Source organism: Acanthochromis polyacanthus, chromosome 4 (assembly GCF_021347895.1).
Source record: "Acanthochromis polyacanthus isolate Apoly-LR-REF ecotype Palm Island chromosome 4, KAUST_Apoly_ChrSc, whole genome shotgun sequence".
Lineage (NCBI taxonomy): Eukaryota > Metazoa > Chordata > Actinopteri > Pomacentridae > Acanthochromis > Acanthochromis polyacanthus.
In genome coordinates, this window is record NC_067116.1 from 15,431,583 (window position 1) to 15,459,280 (window position 27,698).

Here is a 27,698-nt window from a genome sequence, read left to right on the forward strand (position 1 = left end):
GGGAAAGAGAAAAAGACGGTGAAATTTCTGAGTTCGTTTTGACTCTAGCCACTGGAGCAGAGTATAAAAGACGGATCCAAGAAACGAACTTAGGGCCAAAACCAAATTTTTGGAGGACTGAAAAAAGGAAACCCCACTCCACCCGATCAAATGCCTTCTCCGCATCGAGTGAAATGACCATCTCAGGATTCAGAGAAGCAGAGGGAGTTAGAATCACATTCAGAAGTCTACGCACACTGGATGATAGCTGGCGGCCCAGAATAAAACCTGTTTGGTCTTCCGATATAATGTCAGGGAGGCAGGTCTCCAGCCGGCGCGCCAATGTCTGCCAATAGCTTGACGTCGTGGTTAAGCAAGCTAACTGGTCTATAGCTACCACACAAAGTGGGATCTTTGTGAGGCACAATTTTTTAATTTGAATATTTAAATATTAACCCAAACAACCATCTCTCTCCAACATTAAGCAAATCTTTTAGTAAACTAAACCTGAGAACATGCTGAAAGTACGCTTTGGCTTAGTACGCCGACCATCCACCCTATCCTCCTCCACAGGACTTCTATGTAGAAAAGTGTGTTAGTGAGCTCAGTTGAAAGCAGTAGTAGAAGACCTGAAATGATCTTAAGCACCAACACTTTTTCATATATTTCTGTTTGAGTGACAGGACACAGATACAGATAATCTGAGCTGAATGTCAGCAGACAAACTGTTTTTGCTGATACGTTGCAACACGTCAGGTGTACCGTCCCACTGGGCAGTCCATGCTGTGACCCTCTGTACTCCATCAGAACTGGAGCTGTTAGCAAACAAACTGAAATTCTCCTCAGGAAACAACGACTGGCAAAAGAATGAAGCTGTCTTTAACCCTCCTGTTTCTCCAGCTGTGGGAGAACGTGGAACTCTCTTCGTCACAGAATGGTAAGTTGGACTGTCTTCTTTTTATTTAAAATTGCATTAATTATTTATGACTTATCTTTGTGTAAAAACGGACAGAGTTGAGGTCAGATTACGTTGTACACAAAGAGCAGACTCCAGTGAAAATGTCCTCATTAGATTTTAGGCATTAGAGGAGAATTTGTGTATATGTGTGGAAGATGTCTTTAAAGTAAATTTGTTTTGTTAGATTATGGTGTTTTTGACTAGAAACTCTATAACCTGGTATTTATGGATAATAAAAAGCAAATGTGAAGAATAAAATGTTTATTTTGCTAAATTGGTATCTGTTGTGGATTTTAGAATACCGTACTTATTTTTGTGTGCATGTATGTCCCTGACTTTAGTCAGTGTAAAATATTTGGGCATAATTCATGTGATCTGTGGCTGCATAGTGTCTTCATCAATATTTCTTTTTTGCTGTTGCTGCAAGATTACAAGCTTGTACATGCTAGCTAAGGTTCAATGGTGCCTTTTAAACTTTCTTAATGAGTTTTATGTCATGAATTCATTGTATTACTTCAGCTTACAAATAGATAAATAAAGAGTGTATCCAAAAACTGTGTACCTGCAGTTAAAATATATTTTTAAATTACTTTGTATAAAGATATTAGCAGCTTTTCTGTGTTGTGAAGACTTTAGTTTTACAGTTGTGTTGTGTGCACAGCTACAATGTACACATTTGTACATGTGGCAAACAAATGAGACAAAATAATCGAATAATTGGAGTTTGTTCGTGTCACCATGTTTGTTTCTCAGCATGTTCAAAGCTCCCTGATGTTCCACATGCTCATGTGTCAGAAGAAACCAAAAAAGCTGAGTACCAAGAAGGAGACGTGATACATTTCACCTGTGAATCTGGTTATATATCAGACCACACTTCAAAATATGTCTGCACAGGGGCAGGCTGGCTAGCAGTCCGTCGGGGAATGTGCTACTGTGAGTAAAATGGTTTTATGTTTTTTTCGCCACTTGAATAATTATTGTAAGAGAAAGATCTCTTCTGAGATCCATACACTGAAATTATGTCCCGATACAGGACCCACGACTACAAACCACTACAAGCTGCCCTAAATATTACACTAAACTGCACTTTAACGTGCCATTCTGCTTTATGTAATCACAATAAAGCTCAACCTTGTAGCTGACATTTTGATCATTCACACTTAATAGGATGGATTCCTGTTTCAGAGTCAGATTTTCAAGAAGATTCACACAGTGAGACCTTTGCTATCAAACTGCTAGCCTCAACATCAGTGTCTGAATACTGTCCCATTGGAACATCACTTTATTTGAAACATGTAGAACCAACAGGCTACAGACAAATATTATTTTAAAAGAAATTAATGTATTTAATACAACATTTGTGTTTTGTGCATCATTTGAGACTCAAATTACAGAGCCGACATGACACCGAACCCCCTTTCATATTAATTCATGCTTTGTGACAGTGTGTGTAATTTCCTCTTCTTTTCTGGTCTGACTCTTGTTTTGTTGTTGTTGCTGCTAGCATGTTCAGTGCTCCCAGATGTTCCTCACGCCCATGTGACAGATGAAACCAGAAAAGCCGAATATCAAGAAGGAGACGTGATCCATTTTACTTGTGAACCTGGTTATACGTCAGAGCTGACCATCAAATATGTATGTGCGAGTGAGGGTTGGCTGGCAGTCAGCCAGGGACTATGTTACTGTGAGTTAAACATCTTTCTGTCCTTCTCTTTCACCACCAGCTGTTGCCCCTTAGATGTAAATATATCACATATGATAACAACATGACAAGATATAAAAACAGAAAGTATTTCAACTTTTAAATCTCTTTAGCCCTTCATCACTAAAATGTGGTGGCAATTTTTTCATATTTAAGAAAAGGCACGCTGTCATTTCTCTAACCTATCTGGCACGCTTCAAGTCTAAATTGAACAGCGTTGCATTAATATGAACTTCGCAGAAGCACTGGAGATGATGAATACTTGTCTTTGGCACTGTAATCATACTTTCTTTTTTCAGTATCATCTCTTACACACAAACAAAACAAATCTTCTCAAAAATGAAGACTGTTGTCCTTTTTCAGGATGTACCTCATTATAAATTGTGGAGTATTTGTTCCAAGTTCCAAATCAAAATCCAACTTGTTTTCTTTTTTTAATTATTCTGACTTCCACCAACTCCAGAGAAATATTTGAGCACTAAATGCCAAATGATGTTCATAAGCTTGTCTCTAATCATGTCTGTCTGGATTAAATGTACTTTAATACAATACATATAAATATATTGAGTCTAAAGTTTAACCGCTTTTTTGTGAAGCTGTCAGGTAGAAGTAAGGAGCTGAACTGATTGGTAAAATAACATATTAGAACATAAATCACAGTTTTCTACCCGTAGGCTATTCCTTTATTGCATCATTTGCAATCAGTTGCAGCCATTTTTTTCCTTGTAGCTCTACACTATAACAACCTGATGACTGAAGTATATGGCACTCAATAATTTATAAGAGTCACATGACATGTTAAAGGCTTATTTTTATGTGAAAAAGCACAGAGTCCGAAGCAGAAAGCAGTTAACAAAGAAAGTTGAGAACCACTTTCATGATATCTGTTATCTCTGACTGGGGCTTTCGTTTTGTTGATCCAAACTACACAAACAAAGCCTGGCTATGCCAAACTTGCATCATAATATAGAAAATCAGCTGTAGTATACAATGTTTTTTTAGACATTTAACGCTTACCAAAACAGTAAAGTAACAAGTTGGGGGAAAACTATCAACTAATGTGCCATGAAGCTCTGTAAAGCCGAAGTAAACAGAAAAATGTTGATGGTAAAATGAATCGTATAGTTTTTTGACTGGATACTATGTTTTATCCTTTTCAGACCCTTGTCAAGTTGGCAAGATGCATCCTCGTCTCTTTGTAGCTGGATTACCACCACCAAATGAAAGAATAAAAACTGGACATAAATTACAATTTCAGTGCAGCAATGACTTGACACTAAATGGGTCTGAAAAAATTGAGTGTTTACAAACTGGACAGTGGAGTGCCCCCTTCCCAACATGCTCTGGTATGTTCACTTTTAATTTCTTCATTATATTGAACTGTGAAAAAATATTTGTTCTGATGTCTTCTATTGTTGCATATTCTCACATCTATGTTCCAGATCATCAGACTTCTGTTTATCTGATATGAGACAGAGATGACCCACAAAGCACAAAATACAGAGTTTCAATGAGGATTTATTGAAGATTTATTTAAAACCTATAATACCCCTGCAAAAAAGTAATTTCCCCCCCTAAAACCGGTTGGTCCACCCTTGGCAGCAACAACTGCAGTTTAACATTTGCAATAGTTTGTGATCAGTCTTTTACATCACGATTAAGCAATTTCAGTCCCCTCTTTTCTGCAGAATAGTTTGAATTTAGCCACAATAAATGTTTTTTCCAGCACAATCTGCCCTTCTAAAGGCCTTGCCACAGCATCTGAATTGGATTGAAGTCCAGACTTTTGGCGCGGCCGCTGTAAAACCTTCATTTAGACACAATGCTTCGTCAGATTTAACTATTTACGCATTTGCATTTGTGTTGGGTGATGACTCTGTCTCTGGAACGATCTATGACACAGACAGTCCCTGAGATCACAGCACCCCAATATTTCTCTCTAGATGGGAGCAGATGAGTGGAGTCACTGCCTTTGAACTTAATGAAATGCCGATGTGATGCAACAAGCATGTCGCCTTTCCTCTGAATTCATGACCTTCTCAACTGCATGCTCGGGATCAGCGGTCTGTGGAATACAAGCAGAGAACATGTGGCAAGACGCTGTTACAGAGCCTTGATACAGAGGAAGTGTTCTATGTGAGATATGAGATTATGTGTGGCATGAAGCGTGACATACAGTTGTGGAAAAAAGTTTTCGGACACCCTGAAATTTTTAGACAATCTCAAATATGATCATGAAATATTTGTCGGGAAATCTTTTTCTGTGTTTCAAAAGGTGTGACTGCATTAGACAGACACAAATATGAGCATTTTTTGTTTTTCTTGTGTATTGTTTACAAGAAAGACTAACAAAGCTCAATTCTTGACAGTTTCAGTTGACAGTATGTCAGTTCTCAACATTGTCAGTATCAAATGAACAAATAACAGAGAATATGTTCAAATCTGAGCAAAAAATAAATAAAGCATTACATCATCAAATTAATATTTAGTTGTCCTGCCATTAGCACACAACAGAGCTGTAATTGTGGCTGGCATGTTCCCCAGAAGCCTTTGACACTGTTGAGGGGTAATTTTGTCCCATTCTTCTTGAATGACTGCTATTAATTCTTCTACATTCTTTGGTCTGCGCTTTGAAATAGACCTTTAGATAATCCACTGCAGATTTTCAATGGGGCTAATGTTCGGGGATTGAGCTGACCACTCTCAGATCTGGATATTGTGCTCCTACAGCTAAATTCTACTGGACCTGGATGTGTAGCAAGGGGCATTATCTTGTTGAAAGAGCCAGCTTTGACCTCAACAGAACAGTGCATTTGCAGAAGCAGGGCAGTGTGATTGGGGCATCGTTGGGCCCAATCACGCAAGAACTGGACAGCCAGGCATTGGAAGAAGATTCTGTGGACAGATGAGTCCAGTGTCCAGCTTTATCTTTCTCCTGCTAATGTGAGGGTACACAGAAGGCCAGGAGAAGCATGATGTCCAGCATGTACAGTACTGTCAAGCATGGTGGAGGCAGTATCAGGGTTTGGGGATACATGAGTGCTGCTGGTGTTTGTCATCTCACTGTTGGTGATGGCACAATGATCTCTGCTCCCTTCTGGGGAACCTGGAGAACATGCCAGCCTGGATTAGGGCTCTACTGGGTGCTAATGGCAGGACTACTAAATATTAATCTGACGATGTACATAATTTTTATTTTGAAGCCCGAAACTGGATTTTCTTCATATGAATCATTTGTTTAGCATATTGGCATATAGAAACAAAAATCTAAAGTTTCAAGAATGATTTCAAAATAAAGAATTTCACAAAAGAAAACAGCGCCTGCCAAACACAAAGTCACAACAGTCAATACTGAGTATGGCCTCCATTTGCTTCGATGCAGGCAGCAATCCGTCGGCGCATGCTTTGGACCAGGCTTCTGATTGTGGGTTGGGAACAGCCCATACGCCTGGCTACATCACTGTAGCTCAAACCGGCCTCCACCATACCCAGTGCCCGGAGACGTTGTTCATGTGATAGACGCGGCATGATGCTGTTCACTGGACTAACAATGGTGGCCTTTTTTGGGCCTTTATATAGGCCTTCAAAACCCATTCTCAAATTGTGCAGATACTCACTGAGTATTGCTTGGTGTGTATTTGGTTCACTTTTGCAAAGTGACCAACCCATGTGTAATGAATCATGACAAAATGACAACTCATCATTATCTCAACTACCAGGGCACTAGATCATCAGTAAATCCACAATGAATAATTACAACCCCCCTACAAGTAGAATTCTGCGTACATTTCTACCTCAAAGTTTCTATTGACTGTCAGTGTATATATATATCTATATCTATATCTATATATATATCTATATATATATATATACACACGTGGACAAAATTGTTGGTACCCCTCAGTTAAAGAAGGAAAAACCCACAATTCTCACTGAAATCACTTGAAACTCACAAAAGTAACAATAAATAAAAATTTATTGAAAATTAAATAATCAAAAACAGCCATCACTTTTGAATTGTTGATTAACATAATTATTTAAAAAAACAAACTAATGAAACAGGCCTGGACAAAAATGATGGTACCTCTATAAAAGATTGAAAACTATTTGACCAGAGTGACATGATTAACTCAGGTGTGTCATTTAATTGACATCACAGGTGTTTCCAAACTCATAATCAGTCAGTCTGCCTATTTAAAGGGAGACAAGTAGTCACCCTGCTGTTTGTTGAAAAGGTGTGTACCACACTGAACATGGACAACAGAAAGCGAAGGAGAGAATTGTCCCAGGACATCCGAAAAAAAATTATAGACAAACATCTTAAAGGTAAAGGCTATAAGACCATCTCTAAACAGCTTGAAGTTCCTGTGACAACAGTGGCTCATATTATTCAGAAGTTCAAGACCCACGGGACAGTAGCCAACCTCCCTGGACATGGCCGCAAGAGGAAAATTGATGACAAATTGAAGAGACGGATCGTTGGAATTGTATCCAAAGAGCCCAGAGCAACCTCCAAAGAAATTAAAGGTGAACTCCAAGGCCAAGGTACATCAGTGTCAGATCGCACCATTCGTCGTTGTTTGAGCCAAAGTGGACTTCATGGGAGACGACCAAGGAGGACACCACTGCTGAAAAAAACTCATAAAAAAGCCAGACTGGAATTTGCAAAAATGCATGTTGACAAGCCACAAAGCTTCTGGGAGAATGTCCTTTGGACAGATGAGACCAAACTGGAGCTTTTTGGTAAGGCACATCAACTCTATGTTCATAGACTCAAAAACCAAGCATACGAAGAAAAGAACACTGTCCCTACGGTGAAACATGGAGGAGGCTCAGTAATGTTTTGGGGCTGCTTTGCTGCATCTGGCACAGGGTGTCTTGAAAGTGTGCAAGGTACGATGAAATCTGAAGACTATCAAGGCATTCTGGAGAGAAATGTGCTGCCTAGTGTCAGAAAGCTTGGTCTCAGTCGCAGGTCATGGGTCTTCCAACAGGACCACGATCCAAAACACACAGCCAAAAACACCCAAGAATGGCTGAGAGAAAAGCGTTGGACTATTTTAAAGTGGCCTTCTATGAGCCCAGATCTGAATCCCATTGAACATATGTGGAAGGAGCTGAAACATGCCATTTGGAGAAGACACCCATCAAACCTGAGACAACTGGAGTTGTTTGCTCATGAGGAGTGGGCCAAAATAGCTGTTGACAGCTGCAGAACGCTCATTGACAAATACAGAAATCGTTTAATTGCAGTGATTGCCTCAAAAGGTTGTGCAACAAAATATTAAGTTATGGGTACCATCATTTTTGTCCAGCCCTATTTCATTAGTTTGTTTTTTTAAATAATTATGTTAATCAACAATTCAAAAGTGATGGCTGATTTTGATTATTTAATTTTCAATACATTTTTATTTATTGTTACTTTTGTGAGTTTCAAGTGATTTCAGTGAGAATTGTGGGTTTTTCCTTCTTTAACTGAGGGGTACCAACAATTTTGTCCACGTGTGTATATATATATATATATATATATATACATATATATACATACATAGTGTCATTGAAAAAATTACTACATCACCCTTGTTTTCTTCAATTTCTTGTTCATTTTAATGCCTGGTATAACTAAAGGTATTTGTTTCTACAAATATAATGAAAACAACAAAAATAACTCACAAGACTTTAAGAGCTGATATTTACACATTTACCATGCTTTTCTTGATAATAACCAAATCATTTAAGTTCTTACATCCATAGCTATGGCATTGTGCAGCCAAAAGCAGTGCTTTAAAGGTCCCATATTATGCTATTTTTCAGTCACATCATATAGGTCTCAGAAGCCCAAAAACATAATATTTAAGTTTGTTCGCCCCAAAATCATCCTTTGTTCAGAGTTTCAGCGGTCGAAAAAGTCACTCTCACCAGCCATCCTCAGAACAGGCTGTTTCTGAGCCTGCTTCCACGTATGCAAATGAAAGCATCTGTCTGTGCCCACTCCCCCTCCCCTCTCTGGGAGAGGACGCGACTTACAACAAGCTGTCACCGAGGGACTGAGCCGCCTCTTGGGAACAAACCCAAGAGGAAACGAGCCGGCCAGCGGAGAGTTCGCTCCCGTAATCCCTGACAGCTCCACCACACCAAGAACCCGCCGCCCCTTGACGAAACGGTGGGCCGCCACAGGCGGCGAAGCCGACGCCGCAGCAGCCGCTAGCAGGAGAGATGCTCCGGCAGCCAGCAGCCGGCCACCACCAGCCGAGAGCGGGGAGCCACCCGGCGCCGCTGCCGCCGCTCTCCAGACAGCTGCTACTGGTGCCATGAGCCTGGTCACTTCGCACAAGACTGCCCGGCGCCCACACTGAGAAGCCGAGCTCCGGGAAACGAGAGAAGAGTGGCGCTGCGAGGGAACCGCGACTCCAGAACCCCCTCCCTCACCCAGGACAATGCACGCTGGTAGGACAGTGCAGCCATGCCGGGGGGGGGGCACAGTCAGGGGGAGGAGTTAAATCCGCTTATTTTGTCATCGGACCCAACTCAAACTTGGCCTTTTGAGCAGGCATTTTCACAAAATGTGGTGTAGCAAGGCAGGGAGGAAACAGACAGTTTTCAAATTCGATCCTCATAATGAGGCTACTGCACACTACTATAAGAAAACTTTCACAAAGAGAGATTTGCATAATATGTCCCCTTTAAGGCATTCCATGTTTTCTTTTCTGTCTATTTTTGTCACATGATACACATAGGAGTTAGTGCTTGATTCCATAACCATTGTTTTTGATGACTGCAGCAATACGTCTTGGCATGTGCTTCACCAGCTTCTGACATTGTTATGCTGCCACAGCAGCCCATTCCTATTGCATATAGTCAAACTAATTTGCTTTGTTTTTTGGCTTGTGGTTCTCCACTTTACGTTTGATGATTTTCCACAGGTTTTCAATTGGATTTAGATCTGGTGATTTAGCAGGCCAAGGAATCCAGAGTGTTTAGTTCAAACACAGCTGGCCCCATTATAGTCATCAACCTGTAAAAAATGCTAATTGGAACTGTAGTTGTTGTAGATGTTTAAGGTCAATTCTGTGTTTTTGGGGTGAACTTACGATTGAGACTGGGTTCAAAAAAGGAATAGAATAGAGTTTAATGAAGTATTGCTGCTTGCTATCAGGGATTAGGGACCAAACTACATCTCTGACTGTCTTTCTTCAAATGTTTCTTCTCTACCTTTACAAGCAGCATTCACTCGCTGTGCACCACAACAAACTTCCAAAAGATATCACACTCTGATGAACTTTAAGCTTGTTAGGATGGCTGTTTTGCGGTTGGATAAAACAGGAGGCTTGAGGTGAGATAAGATGCAGGTCAACCTGGCATTTATTCACCAACATAGCATTAAAAGTACACAAACAGCCAAAATGGTTAAATGGTGTGTTGTGGTACTCCTCTCCTCTCTTCTCACTCTCACTGACTTCATTTTTTTTTTCTTGGAGTGTATGTAATTTACAACACGTTTTTCAAAGGAAACCTTCAAGTCTGCACATTCATATGCTGTATATAGATTTCCAGGCTTTTGAAATCCACACAGTCCACAATATTGAGTACTGCATCTCCGTCTACATTCAGGTCATGCACATCATCCATGTAGGTGCAACACCCAATACACACATTCATGTAAATGATAAAACCAAACAACAACAAAAAAAACACAAAAAACAAACTAACAAAAAAAGAAACTATCACATTTAAAGAAGTGCCACACATACGTTAAGATATTACCTAATGCCTAATGTAATAAAAATATTTTCCCTATTTTGCATTGTACTCTTCCCATCTGTTGTTCATCCTATAAAATAGCCGTTCAAAGGATGCCACTCGTCCCAGCTCACAGAACCAATCTCTCAAGGGTGGAATTCTAGAGTTCTTCCATTCCCTTAGCAGAATCTGTCTGCCTATCATTATTGCTGTTTGTATGAATGAAGCGTTTTGACATCCATCTACAATTGCTGGATCTCCGAGCACATATAATCTGGGAGAGAACTCAAAACCGTCACCTGTAATTTCCCTAATACAGTTGTGTATTTCACTCCAGTACTCTAAGATTTTGGAACACTGCCACAGAGCGTGAAGCAGGGTTCCACTGTCTTTTTGACATTTCCAACAATTTGGTGTGTTCTTTAGGTCTAGTTTATGTAATTTTGTTGGTGTCCAGTAGTTACGATTAACTATTTTAAATTGTATTAATCTTATCCTTGAATCCATTGATAGAGTTTTGAAATTCTGACATACTTTAAGCCATTCTCACTCACTAAATGACAGCCTCAGGTCAGTCTCCCAGATACATTTTAACACAAGTGGTAAATTACAATTTTGCTGTATAAGTTTTGAGTAATACTTGGACATAGCATGATTTGATTGTGATATTTTAAGGATATCACTGAGCAAAGTAGATTTAATTACTGTGCTTGAGAGATCCATCTCCGAGCTTAATAAATGTCACAATTGCAAATATTGCCAGAAACACTTTTGTGGAAGGTAAAACGCCCAAAATGTCTGTGCACGCCACTGAACATAAGGGTTAACCAAAAATAATCCATCCATCCATTCTCTATACACCGCTTTATCCTCACTAGGGTCACGGGGGGTGCTGGAGCCTATCCCAGCTGACTCGGGCGAAGGCAGGGGACACCCAGGACAGGTCACCAGTCTGTCTCAGGGCTACATATACAGACAAACAATCACACTCACATTCACACCTACAGGCAATTGAGAATAATCAATTAACCTCAGCATATTTTTGGACTGTGCCCGGAGAAAACCCACGTATGCACAGGGAGAACATGCAAACTCCATGCAGAAAGATCCCAGGCCCACCCTGGGATTTGAACTGGGGATCTTTTTGCTGCAAAGCAAAAGTGCTAACCACTACTCCACTGTGCAGCCCCCAAAAATAATCAAACACAAGAATTTCACAAAAATACAATGTCTTTAATTTCAACTATAATAACAAGCATTAAAACTGGATATCTATTTCCTAAAAATGACTACCAACATCCTCATCAGGTAAAATATTTATATTATCACCTGAAGAGATTTCTTCTCACTCTCTCCTCACTTACACTTGGTTCCTCCCAGAACCTTAGAAAAGATGTTCCAGCTAATGGGGACTCTTTTGTAAGGAACACCTGCAGTTACAAAGGAGAGGTGAGTCTTGTCACACTTTTCAATTTATGCATTATTAAAGCAATGCCCCACACCCACTTCAACAGGCATTCAGTTATAAAGTCCAGTCACTTAATCCTTGCACTTAAACTCAATTAAACTCACCCAATTCTGCAAGGAGAAGCCACCAAACAACCCATGGCTCCACATGGCAGCACATGGCAGCCTCAAAACCACACTCATTAAACCCATAAAAACAATCATTGTCTTGTGTCCTATATCTTGAATGTGAACTCCACAATGGTAATGGCAATGACACTGGCCTTCATTAAATTGTTCAATCTAAAGACTTTGTGCTGTGCAACCTTAAACACCCATCCTACTCTTTTGGGACCTTTTCATTTCCTTTAGATTTCTGTGTTGTTGCCTGTTTATTTATTTTTTTTCATTTATACTCATGATTTTGTTTATATGCCATTCTTTCTTCACTATTCACTTTGGATATCGACAATTATTTTAAAAAAAATGCTTCTTTCCTCTAAAGCACAAAGTGGAAAATTCCATGTTTCCTGACCACTTACTCATGTCATTTTTAATTATTCTTCAAGGACATGAAAATGGGGATATGAATTCATGAACTAAACTTTGCAGTTTTTAAGTGGATTTTATCTGTCTTGCTCTTTTCAGATATTACTTGTGAAGTTGGTGTTCTAGATCCTGATCTTATTGTAACTGGAATACTATCAGCAAGTGAACCTGTTCAAGTTGGATATAAATTACAGTTTGACTGCAGCGGTGAGCTTCAACTTGGTGGATCTAATGAAACAGAATGTTTACCAACTGGACAGTGGAGTGCCCCCATCCCAACCTGCTCTGGTACGTTCACTTTATTCAGTATTTGGAATAAATCTGTTCAAGTCACATTTGTAGATTGAAACTTTTATTAAGTGATCTCTCTATCCATTCACTGCACCTTTGTTCAATTTAAATGAAATGAGTTACAACACTCATGACAATTTGTCTACAGAGTAAAAGTTGCAATGGGTTGACACAGATTGACATTCCACTGACTCTAAAATGCTGATGTTTATTCAGCAGAAATCTCTTGATTAAACAATTTCTCTTCTTCAAAACAGACACATGTAAAGTTTCAGGAATACCAGGCAACATAGTCGTCACCCCACCTTTATCAGGCCATCCTCTTCCAACGGGACACAAGTTAACATTTCGTTGCCGTCAAAGTAGACAATTTATTCAAGGGAATGCAACAGTTGTATGTTTGGCAAATGGACAGTGGAGTGATTCGTTTCCAACTTGTGGAGGTAAGTCAGTTCTTTTCCTCTCCTCATACTCATTAAAAATGTTGAGAAAAAAAGTAATCCATGAACTCAGCTTCAGATATTTCCCACAATGCTCTATGAGGTCTGAGGGCTTGATTGACCCAGTTTACCTGCATTTTACAAGGTATTGCATGAACAGTTATGAAGAACAGTTTGTGTTGAAAATTTCATCTCAGTATGTGTTGGACTGTAAAACCACAGCAGAGTTTTACCAACTTAGAATTTGTGAGAAATGCCAATTTAAAGCATAACAGCAACAGTTTTTTCTTCCAGGATAGAGTTGGTGTTGTTAATGTTTTCTTTGTTGTAAGTTGCATGTGAATGACTGCAGGTTAGTAAATTTCACCTGCTATTGTGAGCAAAGATGTGTTGACCGGGTGATCAGGGGAATTAGTGTTTGGAAATATTTTGGGTTCTGCACTGCAGCTGGCAAAAGAATTTTAAGGGAAAGATACGATACGCAAAATAAAAGTCACATGACAAATACCCACTTTGGACTTGTCCACACATACATATTTGTTTTTTAAAACATAATTTTTTCTATATGTCTTCCAACACAAAGAATTTCAAAACAGCAGTACTGATGAACAGAGAAAATTGAGTTTTTTTATTTGTCGTGTAAGAGTGTGCACCATTACCTTCTTTATATGCATACATGAGGCAATTTTGTGCAATTGAAGATGTTATCAAAATAGTCCTGGTGCTGACTTTGCTGACAGGACCTGTACATGTTTACACATTAAAACACAATTACTGTTTCACTGTACTGACAAACGGGTGTCAGAATTAGTCCACACATACAGTTCCCTCATTTCTCCATGCAGCATTGCTGGTAGCTGACCAGAACCAATAATATTTTTGAGGTCTCTGATTGTCCAACATGGTTAAAGTTAAATAGTCTGAATCTGTTGGTTGTCCTACTCTGGACAGTTGTGTCCACTTGTGTTTTTGTGTTTTCCTGAACAAAGGAATAAAAATTCCCCTTAAAGCTACTACTTAAGTGCACTATGTACTTCACTCACCTAAATTTGAACAAACATCACAGTGTGACCGAAGTTAGGATAAAAAAGAGCACTGATTAATACCAAATGTCAATTCAAAACTCAGGTGTCACATGTCATTATTGGGATAATTCACAGAGATAACACCAAGTATAACTGTTTACAGTGGCATTTAGTTTGAAGTCCACGGCGCATGGCAGCAACTGAAGGCATAATCGAAATAGTCCTGGTGCTGACTTTGCTCACAGGACCTTTACATATTTACACATTAATACACAATTACTCTTTCACTGCTGACAAACAAGTGTCGGAATTAGTTTGAAGTCCGCAGCGCATGGCAGCAAACATATAAAAATTTAATAGTTATGACACAATACCACATTCACTTGTATTTTCTCTGTGATTGACCTCTGTCTTGTAGCTCCCGTGGGTTGTGGGAAACCTCCCCCTCTTGCAGATGGAGACACCAAAGAAACTGTTGTATTCCAGTACAGACATAATGCAAAGGTTGAATACATCTGTCAGAATGTTTACCATATGGAGGGTGGGCCGTTCAAGATCTGCAAAAATGGTGAATGGATTGGACAGATGAGATGCCTCAGTAAGTTACAGTTCCATGTATATTTTTCATACTATGATCTGTTAAGATTCTGCATCGGTAAAATTGATTTTAGTGTGCATGGTCCGTCAAAGTGCTGAAATCTGTTAAGCACATCACAGTCATTAGTCATTACAAATTAAGTGAAATAACATTAATGGCTGGCACAGCAGACATATTTAAATGTGTGTTTGGACTCAGTCATCCTCAGATTCTCCAACAGGTTATTTGATAACTATGAGGTCTTGGCAGAGGTCTGGTCCCTCTCTTTATTAATAATTCTTAATAAATGAAGACAAAATAAAAGAGTAATGAATCCATCACCAGTTCTCAGGGCAGGTACAGTAAATCTGTAAAAAAAAAAAAAAACTGATGAAAGAATATGATTGTGAAAACTGTGACCAAATGACATAGAGACTAAACCTGGTCCCAGAATTGATCCTTGGGGAATGCCTCAGTTAAAACTGGCCAACAATCCACACCTTTAGAGAAAGCTGAGTTAGCATGGAATTTGGATTTTGCAGCACTTGTTTTAGTATGCTTGAAAATCATGGTGCCATATAGGCATCAATTTTTTTGGACAGCCATCACCAGCAAGAGAGCAGATAATTCTGATCATGATGCAAAGGAGGACTCCTAGGTGTCATCACACCTTTTGACTTCAGTGACATTCATGTAGTTTGTTGTAGGAATGCTACACCACTGATTTCAGTATTCTTCACATTTAATACAACCATACTGTAGGAAAACACTTCCAATCACTGGAAATGTTGAAAATTCTTCTTTTTTAAAGAGTTACTTTAAATGGAAATGAAAGGTGAAAAAAAACAAGTTTTTCTTGTTATATGTTGGGCAGAGTGTAATATCTGCATTTTTAGGTCTTATGTCGTATGGAGGTCCTTGACTAACCTAGAAAACAATGAAATGAAAAAACATGCAGTCACGTCACAGTCTGCTGGCAAGTAACATTTGCTCTGTATGTTGAGTTACTGATTTGTTTTGAAGCATTAAATATTTCTTTCTAACAGAGAGTACCAATAATTTGGTGTGCTGTACATTTCTGTAATTTACTAATATTAATTTTCTGTAATCTCTTGCAGAGCCCTGCACTATGGATAAAGATGTCATGAGAAGACGCAATATTTATTTCGCATATAGTGGTCAAGAAAAGCTGTATGCACCCCATAATGGTTTCCTCTCATTCTCATGTATCTATGGAACAAGACCTGTCGGCACAGTGGAAATGCGTCAGCAGTGTATTGATGGTGAGATGAACTTCCCCACCTGTGCATGAAGTTTTTTAATCAGCTGGATGTGATAAATCTGAGCACACAAACATGATGACTTCCAATGTGAAGAGTAGGAGCAGTTATGTATTTTAGTTCTGTGTGCTCATTTAAATAAAAACCATATATAAACCCTCAGTCTGTTTTCATCCTGAACAATGTTTTAAGAGTAATAGTTCTGTCTTCATTTGTTAATGTGCTGAGAGGAGGAGTGAAGACAATTGATGAATTGCCTGTTACTCATTTTATGTCAAACTTTATTTGACAAACAAAATAAATATTCATGATACAAAGTCTATACTTGAACTATCTTATGATGTAATATGTTGGGCTGCATAGTGGTTAGCACTTTCGCCTTGCAGCAAGAAGATCCCCGGTTCAAATCCCGACCTGGGCCTGGGATCTTTCTGCATGGAATTTGCATGTTCTCCCTGTGCATGCGTGAGTTTTCTCCGGGTACTCCGGCTTCCTCCCACAGTCCAAAAATATGCTGAGGTTAATTGATGGCTCTAAATTGTCCGTAGGTGTGAATGTGAGTGTGATTGTTTGTCTGTATATGTAGCCCTGTGACAGACTGGCGACCTGTCCAGGGTGTCCCCTGCCTTCGCCCGAGTCAGCTGGGATAGACTCCAGCACCCCCTGCAACGCTAGTGAGGATAAAGCGGTGTATAGAGAATGGATGGCTGTAATATGTTAATACATAAATTAGATTTTATGACAGTATACAGAGAATGGTTTTACCTGAAAACCATCCATGAAAATGCAAAATGTTCCACATGTTAAACATATCTGATAAATGTGTAGCATACATTACCTGTAAAGAAGTTTCCACCTCCCTCTGTCATGCTCCCCTTGTTTTGTTTTTGAACACTGAATCATGGTCAAGTGAATTTGCGTTTTTGACAACATTTTTAAAAAGTTCAGAATTAACTACAAGAATTTTTTTTAAAATGTTGATATAAAATCAGTTATTGTGTAATTTTTTTTTAACCACCTTTAGTACCAGAAGGAACACATTTAGTGAACTGGAAACCATCTGAGTGCAAAACATGTGTCTCAGGTGGAAGGTCCAGTCACTGGTCCACAATGAACATAAAAGACCACTCCAAGCAACTCTCTGAAAAGGGCATTGGGTAGCACTTTATAATAACTATACACTATTAAGCATTAGTTAAGCATTGGTTAAGCATAATTTCAGCATTAGTTAATCCTTAAATCCTCATGAACTCATCATGAATTCACCATTAGTAATGCATTACAAAGCATTAGTAAAGACAGTTTTAAATGTTCAACCAACACATTATTAAGCATTAGTTAAACATTAGTAAAGTGCTTAATTCATCGTTAACTCATCATTTGTAACTAATTAGTTATACGTGCTTAATTAATCATGAATTCATGATCTGTATGGCATTTATTATGCATTACTAAGCACTTAATAAATCCGGTTAAAATGTTTTGTTGCTCATTGATAATCTCAGATGTTAATACTTTATAAAGGGTTAGCAACTGTGTTAGTGTATGATTTACAAACACGTATTCATACTCAATGAATAACTTATTAATGCGGTTACTACTCATTAGTTAAGTATATTCCGTGAGCCCATCTAAAGTGAGGACTATCTATGCTTTATAAAGCATTTATAAAGGACACAGAAGCAAAGACATACAAAGTGTCAGTTTTATTGGTCCCAAACAATACAAGCTCTTTTAAATACACACTTTAAACAAATACAATCTATAAAATTTCAAGTAAACTTGACAAACATCTTCAAATAACAACAGTCTGTGATCGTATAAAATAGAAAAATAAAATACAAGCTCTTTAAATACACACTTTGCAATCCTTAACATTTCAAGTAAACTGGTGAACTATCTCTTCAGGGCACACACACACCAGAGGTAAGTGGCTGCCTGATTCTGGGATTCCGCCAGTGCATTTCAGTGGTGTGCCCTTGAAGTGCACAAAGTGCTTTACAGTAAAACAAATATACCGTTTTCAAATATTGCAAGATAACACTAGATAATTTCTGCAACCTGTTTGCCTCTACGATCAGCTGCCATCTCCCCAGCGTGATATGGCTCTCTCTCCGACTTCCGCATTTCAGAAAAATAAAAACAAACCCGCGCGGTCTCGCTCTCCAGAACCGCGGAGGAGGCTGGGACTTGTAGGACTCTGGGACTCTGGGATTTTGGAGCATGCGCACTAGCATTTTTGACGGTAAGAGCATGCGCAGTAGCGTCCTACACGTCCCAGAGTCCTACAAGTCCCAGCCTCCTCCGCGGTTCTGGAGAGCGAGACCGCGCGTTTTTTTTTTAAATTTTTCTGAAATGCGGAAGTCGGAGAGAGAGAGCCATATCACGCTGAGGAGATGGCAGCTGATCGTAGAGGCAAACAGGTTGCAGAAATTATCTAGTGTTATCTTGCAATATTTGAAAACGGTATATTTGTTTTACTGTAAAGCATTTTGTGCACTTCAAGGGCACACCATTGAAATGCACTGGCGGAATCCCAGAATCAGGCTGCCACTTACCTCTGGTGTGTGTGTGCCCTGAAGAGATAGTTCACCAGTTTACTTGAAATGTTAAGGATTGCAAAGTGTGTATTTAAAAGAGCTTGTATTTTATTTTTCTATTTTATACGATCACAGACTGTTGTTATTTGAAGATGTTTGTCAAGTTTACTTGAAATTTTATAGATTGTATTTGTTTAAAGTGTGTATTTAAAAGAGCTTGTATTGTTTGGGACCAATAAAACTGACACTTTGTATATCTTTGCTTCTGTGTCCTTTATAAATGCTTTATAAAGCATAGATAGTCCTCACTTTAGATGGGCTCACGGAATATACTTAACTAATGAGTAGTAACCGCATTAATAAGTTATTCATTGAGTATGAATACATGTTTGTAAATCATATACTAACACAGTTGCTAACCCTTTATAAAGTATTAACATCTGAGATTATCAATGAGCAACAAAACATTTTAACCGGATTTATTAAGTGCTTAGTAATGCATAATAAATGCCATACAGATCATGAATTCATGATTAATTAAGCACGTATAACTAATTAGTTACAAATGATGAGTTAACGATGAATTAAGCACTTTACTAATGTTTAACTAATGCTTAATAATGTGTTGGTTGAACATTTAAAACTGTCTTTACTAATGCTTTGTAATGCATTACTAATGGTGAATTCATGATGAGTTCATGAGGATTTAAGGACTAACTAATGCTGAAATTATGCTTAACCAATGCTTAACTAATGCTTAATAGTGTATAGTTATTATAAAGTGCTACCGGGCAGGGTAAATAATAAGATATGAAAAGTCACTGAATATCCCTTTGAGTATAGTTAAATTCATCCTTAAGAAAGGAACTAGAGTTCGACCAGAGGGCATGTGGGAGACTCTGAAATCAATCGGAAAAAGGTTCCAGACCAAAATTGAGCTTTTGTGGACTAGATGCTGTCTGGTGGGCACCAAACACTGCACATGATCACAAACAGACCTGTAAAGCATGGTGGTGGCAGCATCATGATGTGAGGATGCTTCTCAGCAGGAGGCCCTGGAAAGTTTGTAAAGGTTGACGGTAAAATGAATGCAGGAATACAGAGGGAAATTCTGGAGGACAACCTGATGCAGTCTACAAGAGAAGAAAACTTGGAAGAAGATTTTTTCCCCATAAAGACAATAAGAGTCAAGCTACACAGAAATAGTTTAAAGACAAGGTGAATGTTGTGAAGTGGACAATCAGAGCTCAGACCTCAATATAAACAAGAATTTGTGGCTGGATTTGGAAAGTGCTGTTCACTCATTATCCCTGTGCAAACTGACAGAGCCTGAGCAGTTTTGCATGGAGGAATGAAATCAAATTGCTGTGTCCAGACATGCAAAAGTGATTAAGACCTGTCCAGCCAAATGTGAATGTACTAAATGCTGACTTGAAGGGGGTGAAAACTTATGCAATGTTACATTTTATATTTCTAAATGGTTAATATTACTTTGTAGAAATCTGTTTTTACTTTGACATGATAGAATCTTTGATTGTGAATTCTTGTCAAGACTAACACTACTAATTATACTGACCATGATTCAGTGTTGACTGCACAGTGGATTGGTGCTTAGCACTGTCACCTTGCAGCTAGAAGTTCCCTGGTTCATGTCCCGAACTGGGAGCTTTCTGCATGGAGTTTGCATGTTCTCCCTGTGCATGCGTGGGTTTTCTCCAGGTTCTCTGACTTCCTCCCACAGTCCAAAAACATGCTGAGACTAATTGGTGATTGTAAATTATCCGTACGTGTGAATGTAAGTGTGATTGTTTGTCTCTATATGTACGTATCCCTGTGATAGACAGGGGTCCCCTGCCTTCACCCTAAGTCAGCTTGGACAGACTCCATCCACAGAGTGTTAGTGAGTTTGGCTGAAAGTAATAATAGAATAGATCTGAAACGATCTTAAACTTCTTTTATATATGTTTCTGTCTGAGTGGCAGGACACAGATACAGATAATCTGAGCTGAATCTCAGCAGACAAACTGTTTTTGCTGATACGTTGCAACACGTCAGGTGTACCGTCCCACTGGGCAGTCCATGCTGTGACCCTCTGTACTCCATCAGAACTGGAGCTGTTAGCAAACAAACTGAAACTCTCCTCAGGAGACAACGACTGGCAAAAGAATGAAGCTGTCTTTAACCCTCCTGTTTCTCCAGCTGTGGGAGAACGTGGAACTCTCTTCGTCACAGAATGGTAAGTTGGACAATTTTCTTCTTCTTTTTTTTAAATTACTTTGATTACTTTTGACTTGTCTTTGTGTAAAAACAGAGTTTAGGTCAGATTATTTTGTACACAAACAGCAGACTCCTGTGATAACTCTCATTAGATTTTAGGCATTAGAGGAAAATTTGTGTATATGTGTGGGAGATGTCTTTACAGTAAATTTGTTTTGTTAGATTATGATGTATTTGACTAGAAACTCTAAAAACTGGTATTTATCAATAATAAAAAGTAAATGTGAAGAATGAAATGGTAACAAAATTGATATTTGTTGTGGATTTTACAATACTTATTTTTGTGTGCATGTATGTCCCCAGGGGTGAAAGTAGTTTTAAATTCTTGCCGGAACTATTAGTAATAGTTGATGCTAACTATTGTAAATCCTGTTGAAAGTTTTTCAGCCAATCACAAGAACGTGTGGAATTTCAGGTGTAATTTATTGCTCACCCCAGTGCAATAAATCAAGCGCACGTATTTGCTCTTGGCTGCTACTGGCCATAGCAATCGCTGTGTTACGGAAGTAGACACGCATGCGCACTCACGTACTGCTGAGTTAACTCCGGTCGATATCTATGGATAGCAGGTAGGCCAGGCGGCGTACCGGCGTACCCATAGATACCAGTGGAAGAGTGGCGTACCGCCAGCAGATCTTTTCCCGGAACTGCGTTCCGCCACCAGATCTTTTGCCGGTACGCAGTTCCGGACCGTTCTGGCTTACTTTCACCTCTGTATGTCCCTGACTTTAATCAGTGTAGTTTATTTGGGCATAATTCATGAGATCTGTGGCTGCATAGTGTCTTCATCAATATTTCTTTTTGCTGTTGTTGCAACATTATAAGCTTGTGCATGCTTGCAAAGGTTCAATGGTGCCTTTAACTCTTTCTTAATGCATTTTATGTCGAGAATCCACTGTACCACGTAATCATAGAAATAGATAAATGAAGAGTGTATCCAAAAATTGTGTAACTGCAGTTAAAATATTCTTTAATTACTTTATATAAAGATATTAGCATATTTCAGTGTTGTGAAGACTTTATTTTTACAGTTGTGTTGTGTGCACAGCTACACCGTACAGATGATGCACAAGAAAGGCCGCAAACAGTTTGCTAAAGACAAGCAGACTAAGGACATGGATAACTGGTACCATGTCCTGTGGTCTAATGTGACCAAGATAAACTCATTTGGTTCAGATGGTGTCATGTGTGTGTGGCGACATCCAGGTGAGGAGCACAAAGATAAGTGTGGCTTGCCTACAGTCAAGCATGGTGGTGGGTGTGTCAAGGTCTGGGGCTGCATGAGTGCTGCTGGCAGTGGGGAGCCACAGTTCACTGAGGGAACCATGAATGCTTGCTTGTACTGTGACATACTGAAGCGGAGCATGATCCCCTCCCTTCGGAAACTGGGCTGCAGGGCAGTATTCCAACATGATAACGACCTCAAACACACCCCCAAGATGACCACTGCCTTGCGAAAGAAGCTGAGGGTAAAGGTGATGGAGTGGCCAAGCATGTCTACAGACTTAAACCCTACTGAGCATCTGTGGGGCATCTTCAAAAAGAAAGGTGGAGGTGCACAAAGTCTCTAACATCCACTGGCTCCGTGATGTCGTCATGGAGGAGTGGAAGAGGATTCCAGCGGCAACCTGTAAGGCTCTGGTGAACTCCATGCTCAAGAGGGTTAAGGCAGTGCTGGAAAACAATGCTGGCCACACAAAATATTGACTCTTTGGGCCTAGTTTGGACATTTTCCATTAGGGGTGTACTCACTTTTGTTGCCAGTGGTTTAGACATTAATGGATGTGTGTTGAGTTATTTAGAGGGGGTAGTAAATTTACACAGGTATACAAGCTGTACACCGACTACTTTACATTGTGTACAAAGTGTCATTTCTTCAGTGTTGTCCCACGAAAAGGTATAATAAAATATTTGCAGAAATTTGTGAGATACTGTATATTAGCAGATAAATCAGTTCTCTGCAAGTATTCTTTTCTTGCATCATTTGCAATAGCAGCTTTATACTGGTTTTTTATTTTCCTTGTAGCTCTGCATTATAACAACCTGTTGACTGAAGTATATGATGCTCAGTAATTTCATTTTCTGCAGAAGAAGAGTCATATGACATGTTAAACACCTATTTTATGTGGAAAAGCATAGAGTCTGAAGCAGACAGCCTGAGTTAACACGAAAGTTGATAACCACTTTTGTGATATCTGTTATCTCTCACTAAGGCTTTCGTTTTGTTGAACCGACCTACACAAACAAAGCCTTGCTTCATAATATACCACTCAGCTATAGTATGCAATGGGTTTTTAGACATTTAACTGTTACCAAAACAGTAAAGTAACAGATTGGGGGCCAAACTATCAACTCATGTGCCATGAAGCTCTGTAAAGCTGACGTAAACAGTAAAATGCAAACATTTTGATGGTAAAATGAATCATATTGTTTTTTGACTGGATAATATGTTTTATCCTTTTCAGACCCTTGTCAAGTTGGCAAGATGCATCCTCGTCTCTTTGTAGCTGGATTACCACCAACAAATGAAATAATAAAAACTGGACATAAATTACAGTTTCAGTGCAGCAATGACTTGACACTAAATGGGTCTGAAGAAATTGAGTGTTTACAAACTGGACAGTGGAGTGCCCCCTTCCCAACATGCTCTGGTATGTTCACTTTTAATTTAATTTAACACAATATTATACCACTATTAATAATAAAACATTTGGACCGAACTTCAGATTCAAACCAGCTCCTAAAGCACAGTTTGATAGTTATAACAGGACAGGCTCTAACAGCATGACAATATAGGCAGCAGATGGTTAGCTTAACTTTACACAATGAGCAGAAAAACTGTTTCAATATCCTTCCATGAAACAAACATTCTTCCTCTCTGTACAAAATGTAAAACTGTCACATATTTATAATCTGACCTTAGGAACTCCTTTCAAATGCGCGGTGAAAACAGAAATGGGTAGTGGGTTGCCGTTCATCATTATTAACTCATGATTTAATCCCATGCTTCGATTAAATGTTTTCAAATTGACCCATTGTTTGACTCTTTTTAAGACCAAATGTTCTACTTACATTCATGCTTGTCTGTATTTTTAACAGGAATTAAATGTAGAGTCCCCCTGATTGAACATGGTGTGGTGCTTGGAAGCGTCCAAGAGTACCAAGAAAATCAAGTCCTGAATTATCGGTGTGATCCTCGATACAAGTGTGCTGAAGAAAGACAATCAAGATGCATGAAAGTGGGAACAAAAGCAGAGTGGAGTCCTACACCTGCATGTGAAAGTAAGTATAAAATGAGAAATCCACAATTTGTTGGTTCTATCGCAATGACAAGTGAAAACTGCTGCTATTATTGGACTACAGTCTGTCTTGTTATAACAGACTAACAGATAACATGTTCATTTCTCTACAAATGCAGAAATAAAATGTGAAGTGAGACTGCCAGCACTTGAAGAATTTGAACCTGCTTACAGAAGTGTGTTTTCCCCTGGTGACACACTCAGAGTTTTCTGTGGAGAGAAACACTGGATTGTGGACCATCAGACCACCTCAGCACAGACGACTTGCCAAAGTGATGGAACGTGGAGTATCAGGCCACTCTGCCAAGGTAGAAATCCAACAAGTCCTCAAATTCATACGACCACATCGGTCGTATGTAACGTGCACCGGAATACGACCCATGAGAGCATATTTACGTTAGCGCCCCTACGGGGAAAAGGAACGCATTACGGGATTTAATTCGAGAAACGGCTTTTCCCTCGCGAAATGGCTTTTTCCTCACTTTCCGAGCACGGGTTTAGAATTATAGTTAGGGTGAGGGAAAGGGATAGGGATAGTGTTAGATAAAACTTTGTTCATGGTGACGTTTCACCTGCGACACCGGAGTGTCGATATTTACTCAAACGCCAGAGGTCGCATAGTCAAAACGTAACACTCGGTCGTAATACCGGCATGTACGGACGACCTATGTGGTCGTTTTTGGTTTGAGGACAGGCTATAGAAATCAATACGAGTCTTAAAGCCAGAGGCAGATTATGAGATTATTGTTTTTAACTATGTGGTGTTTCATAAGACCATTACTGTAATTTTCAATCTCATCTTGGTTATTTAACATTGACAAATCTTTCTCTCATTCCAGAGGTCATATGCAGGAATGAACGAGACCCACGTGTGTACAGCTGGGGTGTCAATTGGTACGATCAGAAAAAACTGGGTGACTCTGTGTATTACAGGTGTAGATATGGTTATCAGAGTACAAGTAGAACCAATCAGGCCACTTGCACCAGAGATGGATGGACACCAAAACCACTGTGTCAAGGTACTGTGAAGTTAACCTTGTGTTTCTTATATTTACTGGTTTTATGTCTTTAATGTTACCTCATATTTGTAAAAGTGTGAAGGAGCCAGTTTGGACTCAGTCTTTTAAAACTATTGGCCGTTTATCAATGAAATATCTCAGAGGTGACAATTCCTGTTTCCTTCATTTACCTTCATTTCAGTAGATCAGTAATCCATCCAAATAATATATCACACTGCCTGATACTTCACCACCCTGATCAACAAGGCAGTAAAGTACAACAAATGCAACAGATATTTAGTTACTTTAGTTATTTCTGCTTTGCAGATTCAGTGATTGTATAAATCTTCACTGGTCACTAATTTGTGACAGCTATGGGGGGCATCGGTCAGAACATTATACAAGATGTTCCCTTTTCTCCTTTAGTTCTTAACAGAGGTCGCACCTAAACATCTCAATGTGTGGTTCTATAAGCAAGAAACAAATAGAAAAGCAAACAATAAGTATACAAAACCACATAAACATATACCAACAACTATCATAATAAATAAACACAAGAACATATCCAACCTATATCAGTAGAATGCATGCAAACAGGGAAATGACAGTTGGATTAGGTTCATTTTGTCGTTGTATACTATACAATAGTTTTACTTATTTGAACCGACAAATCGAAAAGAGTTGTTTTTTACCTTGCTGGCATGTTTCGACAGCTTCTGCTGTCTTCCTCAGAGCGTCATCTGACGTAATAAAAAGGACACGTCACCAAACGTCAGATGACATGTACACTCTGACATGTACACTCTCTCACACACAAAGATGTCATGATTACTTTGAACAAAGACTAATAAAATATTTCACCTCTTCAGAAACTGCTGCCAATAGATGAGCTCTTCCTCTTCCTTACATACCTGTCTACTGGCTGCACCCAGAGGGAACTGGGCCATCGATTTAACATCCACCGAACAACAGACAGTAGAATAATTGTGACCTGGGCCAACTTTCTCTACGGCCTTTTGGGCTCCATCTGTACCTGGATGACTCCTACAGCTGTAAAGGCCAGTCTTCCACGTGACTTTCATGGCACCTACAGTGACACGCAAGTAATCCTCGACTGCACAGAGCTACGTTGTCAAACTCCCTCATCACTGCTTCTTCAGAGTGAAGTTTTCTCCAATTACAAGTCCCACTGCACCTTCAAGGCAATGGTTGGAGTATCCCCTCATGGAGCCCTGACCTTTGTGTCCACCCTCTTTGAAGGTTCGATGAGTGACAAGGAGGTTTTTCGGCAGTCAGGGATTACATCACTCCTAACACCTGACATGGCAATCATGGTTGATAAAGGCTTCTTGGTTGATGACCTTGTACCTGGACGTGTTCATCGCCCTGCCTTTCTCTCTCAGAGGACACAGATGCTGGAGGTAGATGTCTTGAAGACGCAGTCCATTGCTCGTTTAAGAGTGCATGTCGAGAGGATGATCCGAAGAGTTAGACAAAATAAACTCTTCGATACCACTATCCCTCGCTCCATCTCAGGGAGTATCAACCAGCTCTTTACAGTTGCATGTCTCCTCTCTAATTATCAAAATGGACCTCTTGTCAAGAAAGGGAGGCATGAAGTTTAAAATTGTAGCCATGTTTTCTTCATGAAGAATTTGACACGAATGTGTATTCCTTTCCTGTTGTAAATTACATTTTTGTACAATTTATTCTGTCAAAACGTATGTGCTTAGCACTTCTTACAGTATATTCTATGTTGAATCTGTCCAATTCTGTAAAAAGTAATGTGTTTGACAGCAACACTATATATAAAGAGAATGTGAACAAACTACTGTTTTCTGCCGTTATTCACTTACCATCTAAAATATTTTAGCATGAAAGTTCTTGAGTTCTACATTTTCCAATCATTCTGTTCAGTGTGACAGTTCTATCAGTCATTACACACAAGCATTATTTCAATAACATCAATATTTATTATTTCCATTATAATTAAATTCATTGAAACTTGACTTTTCCACAATATTAGATTTGTCTTGGGAGCACCTCTAATGTAAAAAGCAAACTCTGATATCATTTGAAATGATGGGGCATTGCTCTGTAGAGAAAAAATTCTACTCTGAAGTTATTCATCTATATTAACCTTATACGTGTTGCACAAGAAAGTTGATTTTCTTTAGCCCCTCCATGTTTTAATACAGCAGACATGTGATGTTATATATTGTATACACACCTAAATGTGAACAAACTGATTCATAGCCATATTAGCCAGCATAACATATTTTCACACTTAAACATTTTCAAGTTCAAAAAACACATTACATGCATTTCTGCATGTAGACATGGAAATAAAACCTGTCTACTTTCTGTTTGATGACTTCACACATGTCCCTGTCCTTGTAAATTCTTTGAATGAGGATGTCTTCCTCAGCTGAGACAACAAAGTCACACCAGTTCATCCCTGTTATCAGCATCTGTCCTTGTACTTGTGAGTAATAAGCATGTGTTTGTTTGAGCTCCAGTTTGCCTGAGTTCGTTTTGAGATATGGGTAGTCAACATAGCTTTTAACATTTGGACACTTGATTTCAATCAAACCAAA

At 39.1% G+C, this 27,698-nt stretch overlaps 2 protein-coding genes and 1 long non-coding RNA gene across 4 annotated transcripts in view; 2 read left to right on the forward strand and 1 right to left on the reverse strand.

The window, feature by feature from the left end:
- LOC127533667 (uncharacterized) overlaps positions 1-14,189 on the reverse strand; it is a 41,546-nt gene extending 27,357 nt beyond the window's left edge. Inside the window, exon 1 of the long non-coding RNA XR_007941425.1 lies at positions 13,849-14,189. This is a non-coding gene — a long non-coding RNA (uncharacterized LOC127533667). The remainder of the gene's footprint in view (positions 1-13,848) is intronic.
- Positions 1-16,149, forward strand: part of LOC127533652 (complement factor H-related protein 1-like) — a 34,991-nt gene extending 18,842 nt beyond the window's left edge. The window contains exons 6-8 of one of the 2 annotated variants that reach the window (XM_051947319.1): positions 12,923-13,108; positions 14,549-14,728; positions 15,826-16,149. In XM_051947319.1, coding sequence (XP_051803279.1) covers positions 12,923-13,108; positions 14,549-14,728; positions 15,826-16,019 — 560 coding nt within the window. In that variant the 3' untranslated portion in view covers positions 16,020-16,149. The remainder of the gene's footprint in view (positions 1-12,922; positions 13,109-14,548; positions 14,729-15,825) is intronic. The other variant, XM_051947320.1, reaches the window with a different exon arrangement.
- LOC127533653 (complement factor H-like) lies at positions 773-26,929 on the forward strand. The gene is made up of 8 exons (XM_051947335.1): positions 773-916; positions 1,691-1,870; positions 2,442-2,621; positions 23,270-23,455; positions 23,904-24,086; positions 24,223-24,411; positions 24,943-25,122; positions 25,971-26,929. Exons 1-8 carry the CDS (start codon positions 847-849, stop codon positions 25,988-25,990), a joined length of 1,188 nt encoding a protein of 395 aa, XP_051803295.1. The 5' UTR covers positions 773-846; the 3' UTR covers positions 25,991-26,929.
- The last annotated feature ends 769 nt before the right edge of the window (positions 26,930-27,698 follow it).